This window comes from Protopterus annectens, chromosome 2.part0 (genome assembly GCF_019279795.1).
Source record: "Protopterus annectens isolate FY-2018-M chromosome 2.part0, PAN1.0, whole genome shotgun sequence".
Lineage (NCBI taxonomy): Eukaryota > Metazoa > Chordata > Ceratodontiformes > Protopteridae > Protopterus > Protopterus annectens.
The window spans coordinates 24,584,064-24,606,005 of record NC_056728.1 but is presented as its reverse complement, the minus strand read 5'-3'; the positions used below and the strand labels follow the sequence as shown (position 1 = coordinate 24,606,005).

Below are 21,942 nucleotides of genomic sequence, written 5' to 3'. Positions count from 1 at the left end.
TATAATGGACAAGATTAAATGTAACATTTTGAACCAGGTCTGTAATTATTTTTCTAAGATTTTAAGAGCTTGATAAAATAAGTATGTAAATGCTGCCCACATTAGCTGATCTTTAGACTGGCCCATGCCTGATGTGGCACATTTGGATATATTTGTGTGCCATCTTCTCTGCTTTTTCTTAAACTCTTGAGCTCTGGTACTGAAGGGTACACACAAACCTTTTAGTCCAAACATGGCAGCCCTGCACAAAGGCTAAGGGATGCATGTGCAACCATGGGATCCCAGCTGGTTCTCCCAACTTGAACAAGCAAGGAGTTGGGTCTGCAAGAAGTACACTTGCATACAATGTTGAATAATTGTAAATTGTAGCTTTTTTATGTAGTTCCTGCTGCCATGATGCAACAGCTGGAGGGTCTAAAGTTGGGGAGATGGAAGAAGGGTATAAAGCAACAACTACTGCGAGTTTTCTTGAAATAGTATGGTGAGTTCTTATGTTTATATTATATCCTACTTTATGGGGCTCTCTGCAGAAGATGGAACACGTTGTTAGACTCACAAGAACTTTTTCAAAACAACTGCAGGTGGTAAGAGGTAAATGAAAATCCTTCAAGACAGTATACACAAAAGGATAGCTCTACTAATGTATGCTCTACTCCTTGACAGGAAGTCTAGGTAGTAGTGTGTAAAAGTATGTCCCAGTGACCACTTGGCTGTGACACAGATGCCAGTCATAGACATATTCTGGAAATATATAACATACAGTTATTCACAAGTGCATAGTCCCAACACGGCACTTGTCAAGGGTCTATCAGCCTTCTGGTGATAAAACACAATTAAGAGCATCTGTTTAGTAACTGCAATACCCTTTCTGCCATGAGCAAAGAAAACAGTAGTTGTTCTCTCTAACCATAAGCACTCATCCAGTTGAGACAGAACCATGACAGATTTTGCAGGAACCTTCCATACAGTCCCCAGATACTGATGTGCAAGTAGTCATCCTTCATATTTATTACTACCATCCAAAAGCCATGTGGAAACAGGACATCGGGTTTTGACGACTAGCCAGGAGAAGTCTGAAACCACTTAGAGACATTCAGCTACAAAAGCTGCAATATACTTTTTATGAAAAAAAGAGATATAATTTGTTTAATGTTAAAAAATGTCCCTTGTGCCTCAGCATGAATGCCTTCAACAGGATATGAAAACACAGTACTTAAACAGGAAACAAGAAATGATGTTTAAACATAATGTGTCATCTGAATGGTCTGAAACTGCTGTTGATAATACTAATAAAGTAAATGTAATGAACAGAGTAGATCATTTATTGCTTTAGTTTAGATGAATTACACGTGATATAAGATGCGTTTTTTGCTATTCTAGGTTAATACAGAATCATGCTGACCTATTGATAACTATTAAACGAACCACTGATAGGTCAAACAATTTTTGATGAACTTTGGAGGTACTTTTTTGTAGGAGTCAAGACCCCCTGTACCTTCCATGTGGTAGAAATACTCCCAGAAATACTCCCACACCCCTTGAACTTAAATATACTTACTCCATTGCCACACCAGACTGCAGAAAAGAGAAAACTCCACTAACACTGAAAGTTATTTTGGTAATATTCCCTCAGTCTACCAGCATTCATTTTAAAGACGGTTGATAGAATGCCATGTTTCTGGTTAAGAATACTTTCAATGTTTCATTTATAATTATGGAAGATTTGATTTGTATATTAAGCAACCACTTTATTGATTCAAGGGTGGTATATACATATATATATATATATATATATATATATATATATATTATGATATGTACATTGTATAAATGCAAACTAATCTTTTTATATGCAAGTCACTTTTCTCCTGTTGATGGGTTACTTCATGAAACATTTGAGCTATTTACACATTCAAAAATTACAAGGAAAATGCAACCACTCAAATAATCCCCAAAATTTTAAACACAAAAATGTATTTATTTGAGTGGTTGTGTTTTTCGTTGTATTTTTTGGATTTCGATTTGGACACTGTTCCCAGTTTTCTTTTGTAAATTATTCAGACATCAGTTTTTTACTGAGATTCTATTTAAATATGTTGCCAAACATTGTGCACTTTCAAGTAATCTTAAAAGTGTTCATGCTGAGATGTGAGGGGCATTTTATATTAAATAAAGTGTATCTTCTCAAATGAAGACTACCTGTGGGGTTTGTGGCTGAAAATATTTTTCTTTAACTAGTTGTTTCCTCTGGAAATCAATTAAACACAGAATCATTTGGAACCCCCTCCCAAACCTTTGGGAAGCAGCAGAAAGAATTATATTTTTGCCAGATTTGTCCACAGCAACTGAATGTTGGTTCAGATCGTGACTGGACAGGTTATGGGCGTCTGGTATCTCAAGATGAGCATAAGAAAAAATAAAGAATTCTACTTTGGGGTATCTGGTAAGAACAGATGACCATACAGGGCATGAGTGACAAACCGCCTTTTTAGATGCCGCAGGACCCAAATCAACATGTTTTCAAGGTGCAGATATGGCATCCTTAACAACATGATCCAAGAGAAAACTAACTCAGGGTTCCTGTGTTTCTTTCCAAGGTAAAATCTGATGTACTTTTGAGTAGAGGGACAATGAAAAGCTACAATTGCAATGTGGATTTCTTAACTTACTTGTTTCTTCAAAAGCGGGATACAAAATAAGCGAGCTACATGGAAAGGAAGCTCATTTTACATTTCAGTCTGTAGTGCAAGGACCTTTATCCTTTTACACCTGGTAATAGCAGAAAATGAGATGTTGATAAAGGCAGAGATGGAGAAGGCCTCATCTGGCTAGTGCCCTTGGGCTACCTCTTGAACCACTCAAACGCAGTGGATAAACAGACAGTACAACTGACAAAGAGCATACTGTAGGACAGACAGGTGTGTGTTACGAATAAGCTATTAAGCACCTATGCAGACATCCTCCATCCTGCTTAAAAAAGAATGTCAAAGTCCATTAAAGGCACAATGAAAGCCTAAAGCCCAACAGTAAGTGTGTGTGTGTGTGTGTGTGTGTGTGTGTGTGTGTGTGTGTGTGTGCGTGTGTGCGCGATCGTGTGTGCGCGATCATGTGTGCACGCGTGTATGTGCATGCATGTCTGTGTCTGTATGATTGTGTGTGTGTGTGTGTGTGTGTGTGTGTGTGTGTGTGTGTGTGTGTGCACGCATGCATGTGCATGCATGTGTGTGCATGTGTGTGCGTGTGTGTGTGTGTGTGTGTGTGTGTGTGTGTGTGTGTGTGTGTGTGTGTGTGTGTGTGTGTGTGTGTGTGTGTATACTGGTGGGGAATGATTTGTGAAGACTAACGCAGTACTTCTTGGTGAGCAAACAACCCTTTCAGGGAACAACTAGACAGGCAGTTGCAATTCTGTTTCTAATTTCAGACCCATAAACTCATTATGTGGATTAAGAGTCCCTTCATTACTCATTCCCTTTAAGTTCTTACTTTTCTCAAGACAGTGGGGTGAGATGGCATATGTATCTCAGATTTTACTCTCAAAAAGAGAAACTTGGATTGTTTTATTTACCTAATGCCCATATGTAGGTAAGAAGTGGGATAATATCTTGATGGAGGAGGAATACATCTCAACAGGTAAAGAATTAAATGGCACTGCAAGTATTGAGGACTCTCAGGAGAAGCAGAGTTGGACATAGTTGTGAGACATGAGCTCCTTACCTTCTGCCTTCAGTGTTTCTGTCTGGGCTCTTGCCATGAGCTTTCCACCAGGTCCTTGCACAATGTCCTTGCAATCATTACTAAGTGATTCTCTAGCTTAAAGTGAAGGTCACCTGCAATAACTGACAATGATCTGCTGCAGCCCAATGTAAAACATCAGCTTTTGTGATGTTCCTATTTCACGATCTGGTGACTACAACTACACTAGAATGGTTTACGCTTTTAAAGCTTGGAAATGCAGGAAATGTTATTGTGATGCAGTCAATTTGGGAATGATTTAAAATGCATGAGAAGTTAGAAAAAAATGTGGGATGCTCATGGAGTATACCCTGACTAGCCTACCTGCAAGAAGGTCTTGCATGGGACAAAGTGGTATACATTGCCCAAATGTGGGAATGTGTAATTTTAGGAACTGTATGAAAGGGCACAGAAAGAATGTACCTAGGTATTCTAGAAAATGCATACTATTGCTAGTTAGCATAGATAATTAAGGCAATCAGCTGTTAATGTGCTGCTTCCTGAGGTCCGGGGTTTGATTCTCTCAGCCTTCACTTGCCCACTGTGGTTATGAGCAAGTCACTTTAACCGTACTTTTCTCTGCACCAGTTCAGAAAATGGGATAGACTCCTCAATAAATTTCTGGACCAGCATGCCTAGTAACTAACTATAACCCCTACTTCTTAACGATCTACTGATCTCTATGGTTCCCAACATTTATTTTCCTTTTCTGGCTTTCAGTTCTGCCATAAGCATTCTTCACCAAATAGCATAAGTATTTTTTTCAGTCAGAGTTTAACTACCAATATGGCTCCAGACTTGCTTCTATCTATGATGTTACTCTGAATGTAAAGTCCCATCCCTAAGCGGCATTATTAGATATAGTCTCTTCTTGCATGGTGGCATTTTAACAATTTTTTGCCCTTTTTCCTCATCCCTGAACTACTTCCTATTAGTGTCATAAATTCTTTGGTCCATGTCTGCTACATAATACACTCAATTTATTAGGTACCTAATTTTTAGCTTTTGCTAATTTTACAAGGTGTATGCCAGTTTTGTGCCTCATCACATCCAATCAAAAGTCACTTATGCATTCAAAGTCTCCAGTTATGATATCTGTTTCTTTCTTGGTTTATCTGCTTTAGTAGGCCCTTGATCAGCCTACGTTTTTCAAGTGCTCTGTGAGTAAATTGTCCAAGAGTTTCCCAACATATCTGTGTGCTCTTTTCTCTTTCTCCTTTGCAAGAACATTACCCACCTCACCTAATAATACGACACGTAACAAGTACTCGAACACTGTCCCCTTAACCATTATTGCTTTTTCCTCATTCTTGTTGCAAGTTTTAAAATGTTTTAATATTTGTTATAGTTCCATTTCTGTGTCATCTTTTAATACGCCAACCGTTCTTCAAAGCTGACCACTTTCCTGCTCCACTCATTGTACAGTCTGAAATATAAGCATATTGACTCACAATAGCTTGCACTGCTCTCCTTTTTAGCATATAAGATGGCCACTACTTCTACATTATAAATACCGAAAAGGAGAATGAATAAAACAGGTTATTTTCTTCTTCTTTAAAATGCTAGTCTCTCCAATTATATGTAAAATGTAATCATATTTAACATTTTGCATTCATAGCCATTCTAAAACTGCAGTTGGTGGCTCCAGAAACATATCAAACAATACAACTGACACATAGTAGTTTTAGTTTTGTGAAAACATAATTTTCTGCATGTCAAATATCAATTTGTGGCTTCACGTATTTGATCAAGTACCATGTGTTTTTTGGCTCACTCCTCAGCATTTGGCAAAAATCTAAGAAAATATCAGCAGACAGGAAAGATGATTTTTTTACGCAGTGTAAACTTTGGCTGTGGCATCTGCTTTGCATTCCTTTCTGTGTCAAGCTTTTTGCTCACTTCGTTGTTAACTTTGGTGAGTATGGTTAGTAAGTCATCACCCCTGAAAAATATAACAAAATGACTGAGGAATTACTCTCTTGTACATCATTCACAATTAAGTCACAAAATGAATACAGGATCAGAAAACAAATAAGCAGAAAAAAAACAAGTTCTGGCAGCACAGATAGAGAACACCAGTTGTGAGCCATTTGTCAGACTTAAGCATTACCTTTATTAATACAGCAAACCTCTAACATGGGTTACTTGTTTGATCCTGGCCCAGCAATCAAGGAGCCTCAATCCTCACCACTAACACCAGGGAGGTCGTCTCATAGAAGAGAAAAGGATAACTAATACACACAGTAAAGTACAATTTCCCTTAAGTGCACATAGAGAACACAGTCAGTCTGGGGCTAGTTGCTCCCTTGCTCACCAGGTCCCCAATAAGACTCCCCACTGGCACAGCTATAGGGTCCAGGTCTCAGCCTAACAGGGAAAACTAAAACCTCCAGTACCCTCTCTGTCCAACCAGTGCTTCGTGTCCCTGCCAAGTAGCTGACACAACACACACACACACTTTGAGATAAGTACTTATACAACTTCAAAGACACTCCTTGGAAAGGCAGACACAGATTCTCCAACTGTGCCCCTTTACCCAGACTATACATTAGTAATTACTGCCACCATCCAGTTAATAATATCAGCTACTAAAAGGCCCTAAAAAGGGTGCCCAATTATTACTGTGTAATATTAATATCCAATGGTAGTATGACTAACAGTCAATGCTTACTTTAGAGTGTCTTGTTACAATAACCTCTATAAATATGCAATGTATTCTAGAGTTTATCTCTACACAAAGCAGCCACAGGTAGAAGATTTTAAAAATATTTAATAATAAATAATTAAAACACAAGACAAAACTACTACACCACAGATATATCTAAGAGTTCAGAGATCACAAAGAAACTTAAAATAATACAGTAGGACAGGTCTGATTTCAAAGAAGAATACCTAATTAATCTTTACTATCGTTAACTATTCCTACAAGAAATCACAGTGCTAAGACTTACATGTGAGCATGAGGCAGAGCGCTGCTAAGTTGGATATCCAAGATCAAAATGCTTTCTGGTCTCTTGTGAGAAATAGTATTTAAACATTACCAACAAATATGTCTCTGGGTTCTCCCCAGATTACATAATTTTTGACACTTAGGTTTTCCCAGTATTCATATTGCATCATCTTGACACCTGCTCTGAGTTTCCAGGCTAATAGAAACTCCATTTACATTATTTAGCAAGCTAACACCTGCACAGGAGAATACAACAATAAAAGTCATTTCACATATACACTCTAGCAATTAGTCCTTAGTTAACACAATACGCAGAATGTCTTCAGCCAGCCTGACTGGAGCCAACTATAAAGATCAATGAATGTCATAAAATCATTTCAATTTCAAAAGAAAAATTTGAAAGGCTTGACTTAGTTTTTCTTTACAGCAAGGGGGTAATGTTGTAACAATCTTGAAGTTCACATTTTACAGTGTTTTCTTTACCCTCAAGAAACATGCCTGTATTTTACATTTATTTACAAATACCAGAATTAGATATCAAATTCTATTTGACTAGGCTGGCAGCCTTCGCCCATCTCTCCCCAATCATCACAACTTGTACAAATATTTTAGTAGTGGTATATGATTTATATAAAACAATTTGTCACTTTGGTAGGTATAACTGAACTTAAAAAACATTTTTGCAGCCATAAGACTCCTGTCATCAACCTTTTAACTAAACCCTTCCCTGTGATCTGAACTGTAGCCAAACCATGCCAAATGATTTCAGTTGCACTCTGGGGGATATGTTTTTAGATACTGTAAAACTATTGTTTATCTTTCCTTCTTTTTCTGGTTTCCAGTTCATCAGCTTGCTTATTTATTGTTTGTTGAGGGAAGTTTAGCACTGAGAATTAAGGCTATGAGCTGTTAAAAGGCTCATGTTAACAACAACAAATGATGTCCATCACGTCTACATAGTGGAGCGTTTTCTCCACAGGTCTCCACTAAAAAGGGCACTACTCAGTTGGACTTTTCTAGTAAAAAATACTAATAAATATATAAATTAATTCTGGGATTAAGTCTCTCAAGCCTCTACTTTTGTGTTGCATGACTGAGCAAATTTGGAAAGAAAAAAAAATCCAAAAATAACGATAGTAAATAAATGCAGTAAAAGCTACAAACAGAAATACACATAACAGCAGATGGAAAGTAAACAAATACAGTTCAGTAAGAAAGAGCACAAAGTAAACCACTTTAGTGACAGCAACAATTCAGCTTATATAAATGTATATCATTTCAGCATTTAAAATTAATTGTGCAAACATAAAAATAATTTCCACACAATAAAATGATGCCATACCAATGGACTAATGGCCAAAAATAATCGAGAATACTGTATTATATTCAGTATGGGTAGAAATAAAAAATAATAAGTTGATAAAATCATCAATGAATAGAAGTAATTGAATAAAAACTTCAGACATTCTTGTATTATATATAATAACTAAAATGTACAATAACAGTGTAAAAAAGGTAAACTTCTGAAATGTCAGGACTTGCTACAGCGAGTCCCAAAATACGAAGACTAAATGGACGAAAGAATGGACTCACATATACAAGTCTGAGATGCCATTACTTGAACATTCCCTTTTCTCTGAGGTATGGTGATCTTGGATTTGGTATATATAAGTTCAGGGGGGGTGAGGGTTTTGTGAAAAGAAGTTTAAGAGAAGAGTGAACTTCGAAATTTGCTCTTCTACTATATTTTTGGTCTCTTTTTTTTTTTGGCTTGTTGCCACTTGGCATTTCAAGTGCCAACATTCTATAGGGAGCCAAAAAAATAAATAAATAAATAAATAAAAAATACTAAAATAATTATGCGGTAGTCACAAGTACACTTAAGAAGTATAAGAAAATAAGGGGAAAAACAGGGGCCAGAAGAATGTGTATGTGAAAAAGACACAGAACAAGAACAAGGCAAGAAGTTACAGTTACGGTGAAAAACAAAGGATGTGTGAAGACGAGAGAGTGAACTGATGGAGGGTGGAAAGGAGAGGGGGAAGTTTGTGTAATACAAAAATTAAAATGAGCAATAATCTAAGAATGCAACTTGTTTAGGCTTCTCAAGGTTCTAATATGACTTTCTTTGTATCTACTGCCAACATGAATTCTACATCCTGGTTTGTATGACACATCTCTATGTCCCATGTACACCTCTTACTTGGGATGTGTCTGAATGTTTTAAATACTTTTGGAACTTGTGGAAATAGAAACCAGCGACTCCCCAATAATTGCCTAAAGGGTTGTATTTCACTTTTCATAGATTCATAGACTGTTACTAGCCTAACAACCTGGGGGGGAGGCTTTCTAAGCTTAGCCAAATTTTCCTAAAAGAATAATTATGTCCTGCATCCAAATAGAAAATTGGGGGCCAGGCATTTATAAGCTACGTGTGCCCCTAAGGGACATGCATGCCAAGGTCAGTGTAAATTTCCTATTCCACATCCACTGTACCTCTGGTACATAGGCTGGAAAGGGAACACTTAATACATATTTCATGATACACTTTCCCAGTAATCCATAAGTGTTCAGTCTCTCCCACTAAAGAAAACTGCCCACAACTTTCTCCATGCTCTAACAACCAGACTTGTTTCCTATAGTACCTCTGCCACATTCAGAAACAAATCAGGGACCTTATATTACCAAAATTGCACAATTAGCCTTTTCTTATCAATCTGCACTTGAATCATCTTCAGAGTGGTTTTCACCTGCTCCTCACACCATATGCCATCAGCTTTGTCCCTGTAACCCTCCTTAATCTCTGTAACCATGCTGGAGAGGGGACAGGGACATCACAATAAGGCACAATCCTGATAGGAGGTGGGCTTTTCTTCCTGCTGCTATCCATTACACCCATCCCCCAAGCATCATTCACACTTAGCACACTTGTACACTCTGGGGCAAGATACACACATGCAATAATTTGGACATTAGAAGCATAAGAACAGGGTGCCTGAATATATGCAAATGAGGACAGATACAAATGGTCCACCTTGTGAGGCCTATTTGAATTCATTAATCCAGGTAGCAGACAGACATGAGGGCAGCTGCAATGTTCTATGCTGCAACAGTGCAGCGACATGTGAGGGATTGCTTACAGTCTCCAGCAACACACGAAAGAAGGACATCTGGAAAGGACTGCACTAGCTTTCAACTGTTGTATAAGTTGCCAATCTAATATTGCAAACTGAGTTCAAGGCACAGCTCAGATGTGAGAGGAGCACCAGAAGGAGGGGAGGTCTGACAGATTAGTCATTTGTTTTCTATCTTGGGAAAGAGCTGTTTCAATGGTTAAGGTGTTGTAGGTGATTTGCTTACTACCATGACTAGCATTGGATAGGTGTGGATGCACAAGTGCATGGTTTAGACTAGAAACACTGTAAGCGCATATATGGGACAGAAAAGGCTAAGCAAACATTTCCAACACTAGTACCTGATGGTAATTGATACTGACTATCTCTGGATAGGAAAGAACAGGAAGAAGGAAAGAAGATGGGAGAAATTAACCCAATGATTAATATCTGAGTTAGAAGATGGAGACAAAGGGTTAAAAAAGTAAGCAAACTTAAGATCACTGTAAAACGTATATGATGTACCAAAAGGCCTTGCACAGTCGTCATTTTTTTTCCTTTTGTGTATCATTATTACATAAAGTTACAGAAACGCATGGTATGATAGTCTGATCCAATAACTGGAGGTGGAAATAGTGAAATATTTGATTCTTATGGTATGGATGAAGAAACTAGAACACACAGGGGGCACAGGGTTTGGTGGATGTACTGCAAAGTACTACAAATGCCTCTTATAATGACATTTCACTAACTACATTCAGCAGAAATCAGGGGACCAAATGTGCATTGCAGTATCTTAAAATGCAAAGCAAATGCCATCCATTCACATTAAGCAGGGAATGTCTGCAAGTAAAATGTGAAATGGAGGGTAAGAATATGAATGGAAGTAGGGAGATAAAAGGCACTGGAAGAAGAGACAGATGAGCATGAAACTGCTGCAGTGGGGATCAGAATGGTCCACGATGCAATGGGATGGAGAAAACAGGGCTAGGGTAAAATAAGCAGATGTTGCTGGAGAGGGACAAAGGCAGCATTTGAGAGTTGATGCTAGAGGATTCAGTTATCACATGAATCAAATTTGAGTGGCAAAATAAGAAGTCATTGGAAAATATGGACAGAAAATGCTCCACATCTGACACTGTGTCAACAAGGCAGACTTTGATGGGGACAGATGGGTGAAGACAGGATAGGCCGACTGTGGTGGTGCAAGTAAAAATACACAGCCCCGCATGGAAAACCAAAGAGGCAGACAAAGTTAGGGTAACATTTCTTAAGCCATCAGAGTCAAAAAAAGGTGGTGCAGGAGGTGCCTTTCCTGAGGTACCAATGGACCCATGCATGAGTTAGACTGGGAAAAAAGCATTCAGGATTTTAACTCATAGCTGAGGAAATGGTGCAGTGAAGCAGTCTGAGGTGAACATACCTTAGGGAACTACCCAGAAGACCGTTTTTTTTTTTTTTACCCATAAAAGACAGTATACATTTAGATGAAGAGGTAAAATAATTACTCACGACAAATTTGAGGCAGATATTTCTCAAAATAAAAGTAATTTAAGAAGCACTGAGACTCTCTCACCTTCTTAAACTTCCAGCTGGCAATAAATCAATAAGATGGGACAGAAAAATGGAAAGTAAGAGAGATAAGAAGAAAAAATGTTGGTCCTCACAGTCAGTATCAGGTATTTATGGAGCAAATAGTAAGTCTGTGCACACAGTTCCCCGTAGAAGGGAGTATGACTGTAGTAAGAATCAATAAATCTCCAATCCAGAAGACAGGAAAGCTAATATGATAACTAATACGCTAGTAAGAAAGGACAGGACTGGGAAGAAACATGGGTAAATATCACAATATGTAAAGATGTACAATAACCACATACTGGAGGACAAAAATGGAGGCCAAAGGGTAGACCAGATGTCCTGATCCTGAGAGTGAGAGAAGAAGGCATAGCAAAACAGTAAACTTAGGTAGTATACAAACCAGATACAAAAACTAGGTGAGGCAGTGGGCAACAAGGAGTAACTATGGGAGATTAAATGTGCCCACACCCAAAATCAGTGCAACAAAATTATGAATCAAGAAGACCATGGTCATCATGAATGTATTCCTGAAAAGCATACTGGTACAGAGATTATGTATCTCAACATTAGAAAGAATACCTGTTGTTTAGGAATTTTAGAAGCAGACTACTGAAAGAACCTGATGAAGAGGATCTGGTAGATTCCCTTTCTTCATCATTGGGATGGAGGTCGGGGTTAGCACACTGATGCTGAAGTCGTTGTCTATAGGGATTTATATTGTTGCATTAAGCAGTCTTGCCACACAAGCAGTGTTACAAAGGGAGGCGAATTAGTGGTGATATTAACAGGACATGGGAAGAGCAGGAATGGTAAGGATAGGTAGATGCAGAAGAAGGAAAAAACAAATGGTTCACAAAGAAGGCAGTATGAGCTGTTCATGCCAAGGCAAGCATATTAGTGAATGTCAAAGCATCCGATTACATGACTGTACATGTACAATTACATGAGTGTATATGATATGTGGTGGTTAGGGATAGGTCAGCAGAAGTAATTAGCCAATCCAGATAAGAAATGCACAGATGGTTGATGAATGAGATAAAGAGACAGACCTAGAAGTTTGCAATAAGTAGTGTGTCAGACATACAGAAATATCTCATCTTAGTCTATAGAAGAGAAAGAGATATCTCTTTTTTCATCTCCTAATTTAGTTGCACTGATTTTTTTTTTTCGAAAATGCACTTTTGTGTAAAAATAAAAATAAAAAAACAAAAAAAGAAATAAAAACATGCAGTTTGCATGTAACATTAGTTGTACATCAACGTTTAGTGTTGATGTACAACTAAGCAAACTATTGCTGAGATCGTGGTACAGTGGGGATAAGAGAATATTCCCTTTTCCCAACTGTAGTGCGATCTCAGAGTGAGAATATTAAAGTAGGGGGAGTGTTCATAGGTTCATAGGTAGGTACTAGGCTATTGGCCCTAGGGCCTATATAAGCCTAGCCAAAAGCTACCCTGGCTTTCGCCACCAAAGAAAATTATTTTCATGTGCCCCTGTCGAGCAGAGCCACAGAAGTGATCCCCAGGGTGAATTTCCTATCTCCCATCCAATCATCAAGATTTTTCTTGAAGAGTGCTAATGAGGAGCTTTGTTTGATATAGATAGGTAGTTTGTTCCAGAGTATGGGAAGTCTCTGGGACAGGAATCTATCCCTCCAGCATGTTCTGTTTATTGTGGTGACTAGGTTAGGTCCCTAGAGCATATAGCTCAGAGGGATTGGGATTTCTTTAAGTGGGGCTGTCCAACAGCTGTGGGTTTGACATAGCTTTGTATATTAGGCAGAGATCGCCTCTGAGTAGGCGATATGCGACGGAGTAAAGCTGGAGTTTTTTGAGATGGTCTGCATAGGGTATCTGTTTGAGGCTGGTAATCCTCTTTGTGAGGTATTTCTGCCACCTTTCCAGTTGTTGTAGATGTCTTGTGAGGTACATACCAAAAGGGGCATTGTACTCTATAATGGGTCTAATGGGTGACGAGTAGAGGGGGGCAATGACCACTTTTTTCCTGGATGAGAAACCTTTTGTGATGAGGTGTGCCACGTAGAAGGATTTCCTGACTACTGTGGCGATGTGATTATCAAAGGAGAGACTACTGTCCACCTGTGTCCCAAGGTCTCTTATCACACTTTCAGTGTTAAGTAGACTACCCCCTATGTGGCAGTTCATGGGTACAGAGTTTTTACCAAAAGGGATGACAATGCACTTTTTGGCATTGAGCTTGAGTCCATGGCTTTGACGCCAGGCATCTGTCTCGGTGAGGCCCTTTTGTAGGATGTCCACATCATTAGGAGTTTTGATTATGGCTCCTAGTTTTCAGTCATCTGCGAACTTCATTAGCCAAAGATCTTCTGTGTTAGCCTGTACTTCAGAGAAGTAGATACCAAACAGGAGAGGATCCAGGACTGAACCCTGTGGTACTCCACTTGTCACTGGTCTGAAGTTGGATTTGGAGTCTGCTACTTTCACAGTATGTGTTCTGTCAGTGAGCCAGTTGGCAACCCATCTTGTGACATAGGGATTTATACCTAGCTCAGTGAGTTTATCTATAATTCCAGAGAGGGGATGGTGTTGAAAGCCTTGGTGAGATCTAGATAGGCTGTGTGAACCACCTTACCCTCATCTAAGGCTTTGGTGACCATTTCAAAGAAGTCTATCAGGTTTAGGAGACATGATCTACCTTTTACAAACCCAAAATGGGTGGGGAGTTTGGAGATTACCAATGACATTGTTTATAAGTTCCATGATGATACATTCCATAGCCTTGCAGACCAGGCTCATCAGGCTAATGGGGCAGTAGTTCCCAGGGTCAGTGGTGGCTCTCCCTTTGTGGAGTGGGATAACTGTTGTTGTGCACTATTCAGTGGGCACAAAGCCTGAGGTGAGGCTATAATTGAAAATGGTACTTAGGTGGGGTGCCAGTTCATTCTGTAGTTCATGTAGAACGCAGCCTGGGATGTTGTCAGGTCCTATGGGTGCTGTGTTCTTGGCTTTGAAGAGTGCGTGTTTTACCTGTGCAGCCATGATTACAGGAACTTTGCATACTTCCGGTATAGAGATGGGCCCTTTAGGGGATGAGAGGGGGGCAAAGTTAGCACTGAACCCATCTCCCAGGATGTTGGCAATATCAGTTGGTTCTGTATATTTAGTGCCATTGTGCTGTAACTCAGAGCAGATCTGAGTGTTGCCATTTAGATTCTTGACATATCTATAGAATGCTTTGTGGTTGTCTTTAGAATCAGTGGCGATTTTGTTTTTGTAACTAGCTTTGGAGGATTTTATGAGGGATCTCAGCTTCTTACTGAGGCTGACCAGGGAGTTTCTCCAATCATGTGATTTTACTCTTTTTTGAAACAGTTTCTTTCTTCTGTTGTAGAGTTTGTTTATGGCAAGGTACCAACAGATTGACTTCCTTTTTTTGGAGGATAGCATCTTGGTTCTGTTAGGAATAGCACGATCCATGCACTCGTGTAAGTGCTTATAAAGTGCATTTGTGTAGGATTCAGAAGTCGTACCTCTATTGTCCATCAGCATGGGTGTCGTGAAGTTTGCCACTTCTGTCTTAAGAAGTGTGAAGTTGGCTTTGGAGAAACATTTTATGGTGGTTTCCCTAATGGAGGGTGGGGGTGGGATGTGGATGTCTAGGGTGATTAGCTTGTGGTCAGATCTGACCCATGAGGAACTGACCTCTGGTGTGGAACACCGGTTGCCCATGTTGGTAATGACCAGGTCTAGGATATTGCTGCCCCTGGTGGGGATGTGGATAAGGTGATCCAAGGCATTGGAATTTATGAATCCCAGAAAATGTTGAGCACAAGAGTTGGTACATGAGTAGTTTTCCCAGTTAATGGTGGGGTAGTTGAAATTGCCCATTACTAGGGTGTTAGGTTGTACCCTAATATTTTCCAGTGTATCAAGAAATGAGGAGTGGGAATCCTGGGGCATGGTGGGGGATCTGTAGCAAGCTACAATTTGGATTGCGGTCTTGCCCAGAGTTAGTTGCACTTGGATAACCTTGGATGCATTATGCTGAGCAACTAGCCTGGAGGTGTGGATATCCTTAATGAATATGGACATGCCTCTGCCTTTAGTGTTTCAGTCCAGGTTAGGTGGCCAATAGGTGTGGTATGAATTATAGTCTGGTAATGCAGGGGTGCTCTCTGGAGCCTTGAACCAAGTCTCTGTCACTGCAAAGATGTCGATGTTCTCCATTTTAAGGAGTGCCTTTTGAGGTTTAGACTTCTAGCATTGAGTAGCATTACCCTCAGATTTTGCTTGCTTGTACCTGTTACAGTGGTGAATTTGTCATTTGAACCTTGCCTAAAAAAGGCAGTATGGGGTGGCAAGAGCCTTAGCCAGTATCCGGAATCCCAAGGGTGACAGGTGCAGGCCACCTCTGGCAAAGCATCATGGTTTGTCGTTCATGTCATCCCAGGCAGACAGATACTGGATCCCCTTAGAATGACACCAGAAGCTTAGCCAATTGTCGAAGTCAATCATTTTGTCCTTGCACTGTGGTATCATTCTGGGTGATAGCAGGATGCTACTCAGGGCTAGGGTCATTCTTGCTTAGGCTACAAAATCAGACAGCTCCTCCATGTCTCTTTTCATGTAGTCCAGGGAAGTACGTCTCAGGTCATTCACACCAACACGGACAATGACAGAGTCATATTTGTACTTGTTGTGGAGTGACCTGAGTGCGTGTGTTATGTGGTGGATCCTGGCACCCGACAGGCAGCTGACAGTAATTTTCTCCTTGTTTAGCCTAGTGAGTGGAACATCAGTGTGGATGACTATAGAGTCACCTATGACTAGAGTGTTGGGTATGTTGTTATGCCTTATGGGCTGTGGTTGAGTGGCACACTGAGTTTGTGGGCTGTGTGTCATTTGGGTTGTGTTGGGGGTGGAGGTTGCTTAGGTTTCTGCTTTGGAGGTCCCTGTTGCTTGGGCAGATTTTTATTGAGAGCCTCCACAAATGTAGGTGTGTGTTTTGTGTTTCTATGTGTGTGTTTTGGTGGTGTACATTTTGATGGACTATGTGATGAGTGTGGTGTGGTGCAAGTGTTTACCTTCTCCTCTTGACTGTCCAGTCCAGTCTTGGGTGAAGAGAGCTTTGCTTCCCGTTTGGCTATATAAGTGCATCTCTCACAGGTTGTAGTGTTGGGTGGTAGGAGGAGAGGGTTGTCTGTGTACATGAGGCAATTGTTGCATTGCCCCAAGATGTTCAGATTCATCAGGTAGACAGGAGAAAACACCGGGAGCTGACCCTTAGACATGCCTGGATAGGTGTTTATTTATTAAGTACTAAAAACTGTTTTCCTCTAGACAAGTGAAGAAAGTTGAGTGATGTAGTAATTTGTAGCTTATTTAGTGCTTACAATGAGTTCTGAACAAGTGCTGAGCTCAAAGAAACAGATTTGAGTGCTGAAACTAAAAAACTGGCTAGTTCTAAGAAACAAAATTAAGCTAGAAGGCTTCCCTCCAACGCAGAAAGACTTGGGGGCTCAGAAGATTACAAACAGTCCTGGATACAGCAAATCTGTATCAGGACTAGACTACTTACAGGAAAGGCAGGAAACAAGCTTAGAATTTTTTTTTTTGTAAAGTGGAAAGGGGAAAGGGGAGCAGAAACTAAGTGGGTTGGCCTTCGCAAATGTTCTCCCTGGATTGGGTAGAATGAGTTAATGACAGTAGACTGGGAGGAGTGTCCCAGATCAAATTTACAGTAGGGACGGGTAACTGCAAATCCACCAAGTATAAGAACACGATGCCAATAGGGAGGGAGGGTGGGAAACAATATGATACACTCCTTGGCAGGAAATCAGAACAAAAAACCCAAAAAGATGCTTAATCAATGTAGACAATTTTAACAATATGATACACTCCCTGGCAGGAAATCAGAACAAAAAAACCAAACAGATGCTTAATCAATGTAGACAATTTTAACAATATGATACACTCCTTGGCAGGAAATCAGAACAAAAAACCCAAACAGATGCTTAATCAATGTAGACAATTTTAACAATATGATACACTCCTTGGCAGGAAATCAGAACAACAAACCCAAACAGATGCTTAATAAATGTAGACAATTTTAACAATATGATACACTCCTTGGCAGGAAATCCGAACAAAACACCCAAACAGATGCTTAATCAATGTAGACAATTTTAACAATATGATACACTCCTTGGCAGGAAATCAGAACAAAAAACCCAAAAAGATGCTTAATCAATGTAGACAATTTTAACAATATGATACACTCCTTGGCAAAAAATCAGAACAAAAAAACCAAACAGATGCTTAATCAATGTAGACAATTTTAACAATATGATACACTCCTTGGCAGGAAATCAGAACAAAAAACCCAAACAGATGCTTAATCAATGTAGACAATTTTAACAATATGATACACTCCTTGGCAGGAAATCAGAACAACAAACCCAAACAGATGCTTAATAAATGTAGACAATTTTAACAATATGATACACTCCTTGGCAGGAAATCAGAACAAAAAACCCAAACAGATGCTTAATCAATGTAGACAATTTTAACAATATGATACACTCCTTGGCAGGAAATCAGAACAAAAAACCCAAACAGATGCTTAATCAATGTAGACAATTTTAACAATATGATACACTCCTTGGCAGGAAATCAGAACAAAAACCCAAACAGATGCTTAATCAATGTAGACAATTTTAACAATATGATACACTCCTTGGCAGGAAATCAGAACAAAACCCAAACAGATGCTTAATCAATGTAGACAATTTTAACAATATGATACACTCCTTGGCAGGAAATCAGAACAAAACCCAAACAGATGCTTAATCAATGTAGACAATTTTAACAATATGATACACTCCTTGGCAGGAAATCAGAACAACAAACCCAAACAGATGCTTAATCAATGTAGACAATTTTAACAATATGATACACTCCTTGGCAGGAAATCAGAACAAAACCCAAACAGATGCTTAATCAATGTAGACAATTTTAACAATATGATACACTCCTTGGCAGGAAATCAGAACAAAACCCAAACAGATGCTTAATCAATGTAGACAATTTTAACAATATGATACACTCCTTGGCAGGAAATCAGAACAAAAAACCCAAACAGATGCTTAATCAATGTAGACAATTTTAACAATATGATACACTCCTTGGCAGGAAATCACAACAAAAACCCAAACAGATGCTTAATCAATGTAGACAATTTTAACAATATGATACACTCCTTGGCAGGAAATCAGAACAAAAAACCCAAACAGATGCTTAATCAATGTAGACAATTTTAACAATATGATGCACTCCTTGGCAGGAAATCAGAACAAAAAACCAAACAGATGCTTAATCAATGTAGACAATTTTAACAATATGATACACTCCTTGGCAGGAAATCAGAACAAAAAACCCCAAACAGATGCTTAATCAATGTAGACAATTTTAACAATATGATACACTCCTTGGCAGGAAATCAGAACAAAAAACCCAAACAGATGCTTAATCAATGTAGACAATTTTAACAATACGATACACTCCTTGGCAGGAAAATAGTAAAAAAACCCAAACAGATGCTTAATCAATGTAGACAATTTTAACAATATGATACACTCCTTGGCAGGAAATCAGAACAACAAACCCCAGATGCTTAATAAATGTAGACAATTTTAACAATATGATACACTCCTTGGCAGGAAATCAGAACAAAAAACCCAAACAGATGCTTAATCAATGTAGACAATTTTAACAATATGATACACTCCATGGCAGGAAATCAGAACAAAAAACCCAAACAGATGCTTAATCAATGCAGACAATGTTAACAATATGATACACTCCTTGGCAGGAAATCAGAACAAAAACCCCAAACAGATGCTTAATCAATGTAGACAATTTTAACAATATGATACACTCCTTGGCAGGAAATCAGAACAAAAAACCCAAACAGATTCTTAATCAATGTAGACAATTTTAACAATATGATACACTCCCTGGCAGGAAATCAGAACAAAAAACCCAAACAGATGCTTAATCAATGTAGACAATTTTAGCAATATGATACACACCCTGGCAGGAAATCAGAACAAAAAACCCAAACAGATGCTTAATCAATGTAGACAATTTTAACAATATGATACACTCCTTGGCAGGAAATCAGAATAACAAACCCAAACAGATGCTTAATAAATGTAGACAATTTTAACAATATGATACACTCCTTGGCAGGAAATCAGAACAAAAAAACCAAACAGATGCTTAATCAATGTAGACAATTTTAACAATATGATACACTCCTTGGCAGGAAATCACAACAAAAAACCCAAACAGATGCTTAATCAATGTAGACAATTTTAACAATATGATACACTAGTTGGCAGGAAATCACAACAAAAAACCCAAACAGATGCTTAAACAATGTAGACAATTTTAACAATATGATACACTCCTTGGCAGGAAATCAGAACAAAAAACCCAAACAGATGCTTAATCAATGTAGACAATTTTAACGATATGATACACTCCTTGGCAGGAAATCAGAACAACAAACCTAAACAGATGCTTAATCAATGTAGACAATTTTAACAATATGATACATTCCTTGGCAGGAAATCAGAACAAAAAACCCAAACAGATGCTTAATAAATGTAGACAATTTTAACAATATGATACACTCCTTGGCAGGAAATCAGAACAACAAACCCAAACAGATGCTTAATCAATGTAGACAATTTTAACAATATGATACACTCCTTGGCAGGAAATCAGAACAAAAAACCCAAACAGATGCTTAATCAATGTAGACAATTTTAACAATATGATACACTCCTTGGCAGGAAATCAGAACAAAAAACCCAAACAGATGCTTAATCAATGTAGACAATTTTAACAATATGATACACTCCTTGGCAGGAAATCAGAACAAAACCCAAACAGATGCTTAATCAATGTAGACAATTTTAACAATATGATACACTCCTTGGCAGGAAATCAGAACAAAAAACCCAAACAGATGCTTAATCAATGTAGACAATTTTAACAATATGATACACTCCTTGGCAGGAAATCAGAACAAAAAACCAAACAGATGCTTAATCAATGTAGACAATTTTAACAATATGATGCACTCCTTGGCAGGAAATCAGAACAAAAAACCAAACAGATGCTTAATCAATGTAGACAATTTTAACAATATGATACACTCCTTGGCAGGAAAATAGTAAAAAAACCCAAACAGATGCTTAATCAATGTAGACAATTTTAACAATACGATACACTCCTTGGCAGGAAATCAGAACAAAACCCAAACAGATGCTTAATCAATGTAGACAATTTTAACAATATGATACACTCCTTGGCAGGAAATCAGAACAAAACCCAAACAGATGCTTAATCAATGTAGACAATTTTAACAATATGATACACTCCTTGGCAGGAAATCAGAACAAAAAACCCAAACAGATGCTTAATCAATGTAGACAATTTTAACAATATGATACACTCCTTGGCAAGAAATCAGAACAAAAACCCAAACAGATGCTTAATCAATGTAGACAATTTTAACAATATGATACACTCCTTGGCAGGAAATCAGAACAAAACCCAAACAGATGCTTAATCAATGTAGACAATTTTAACAATATGATACACTCCTTGGCAGGAAATCAGAACAAAAACCCAAACAGATGCTTAATCAATGTAGACAATTTTAACAATATGATACACTCCTTGGCAGGAAATCAGAACAAAAACCCAAACAGATGCTTAATCAATGTAGACAATTTTAACAATATGATACACTCCTTGGCAGGAAATCAGAACAAAAACCCAAACAGATGCTTAATCAATGTAGACAATTTTAACAATATGATACACTCCTTGGCAGGAAATCAGAACAAAACCCAAACAGATGCTTAATCAATGTAGACAATTTTAACAATATGATACACTCCTTGGCAGGAAATCAGAACAAAAACCCAAACAGATGCTTAATCAATGTAGACAATTTTAACAATATGATACACTCCTTGGCAGGAAATCAGAACAAAACCCAAACAGATGCTTAATCAATGTAGACAATTTTAACAATATGATACACTCCTTGGCAGGAAATCAGAACAAAAACCCAAACAGATGCTTAATCAATGTAGACAATTTTAACAATATGATACACTCCTTGGCAGGAAATCAGAACAAAACCCAAACAGATGCTTAATCAATGTAGACAATTTTAACAATATGATACACTCCTTGGCAGGAAATCAGAACAAAACCCAAACAGATGCTTAATCAATGTAGACAATTTTAACAATATGATACACTCCTTGGCAGGAAATCAGAACAAAACCCAAACAGATGCTTAATCAATGTAGACAATTTTAACAATATGATACACTCCTTGGCAGGAAATCAGAACAACAAACCCGGGAAAATAAAACAAAAAAAAAATGTTAATCTGAGAAATTTTTAACAAAAAATCCTTAAAATAAAACAAAAAAACAATGTTAATCTGAGAAATTTTTAACAAAAACATCCTTCAGGAAATAAAAAAAAAAACCCCCCCAAA

The 21,942-nt window shown here is 38.3% G+C and overlaps 1 protein-coding gene across 1 annotated transcript in view; it reads right to left on the bottom strand.

Moving 5' to 3' along the window:
* Positions 1 to 3,263: 3,263 nt before the first annotated feature.
* The window catches only part of CASP8 (caspase 8), a 456,587-nt gene continuing 437,908 nt past the window's right edge, over positions 3,264 to 21,942 (bottom strand). The window contains exon 10 of the mRNA XM_044060507.1: positions 3,264 to 5,674. Within this exon, the coding sequence (XP_043916442.1) occupies positions 5,539 to 5,674 (136 nt within the window). The 3' untranslated portion in view covers positions 3,264 to 5,538. The remainder of the gene's footprint in view (positions 5,675 to 21,942) is intronic.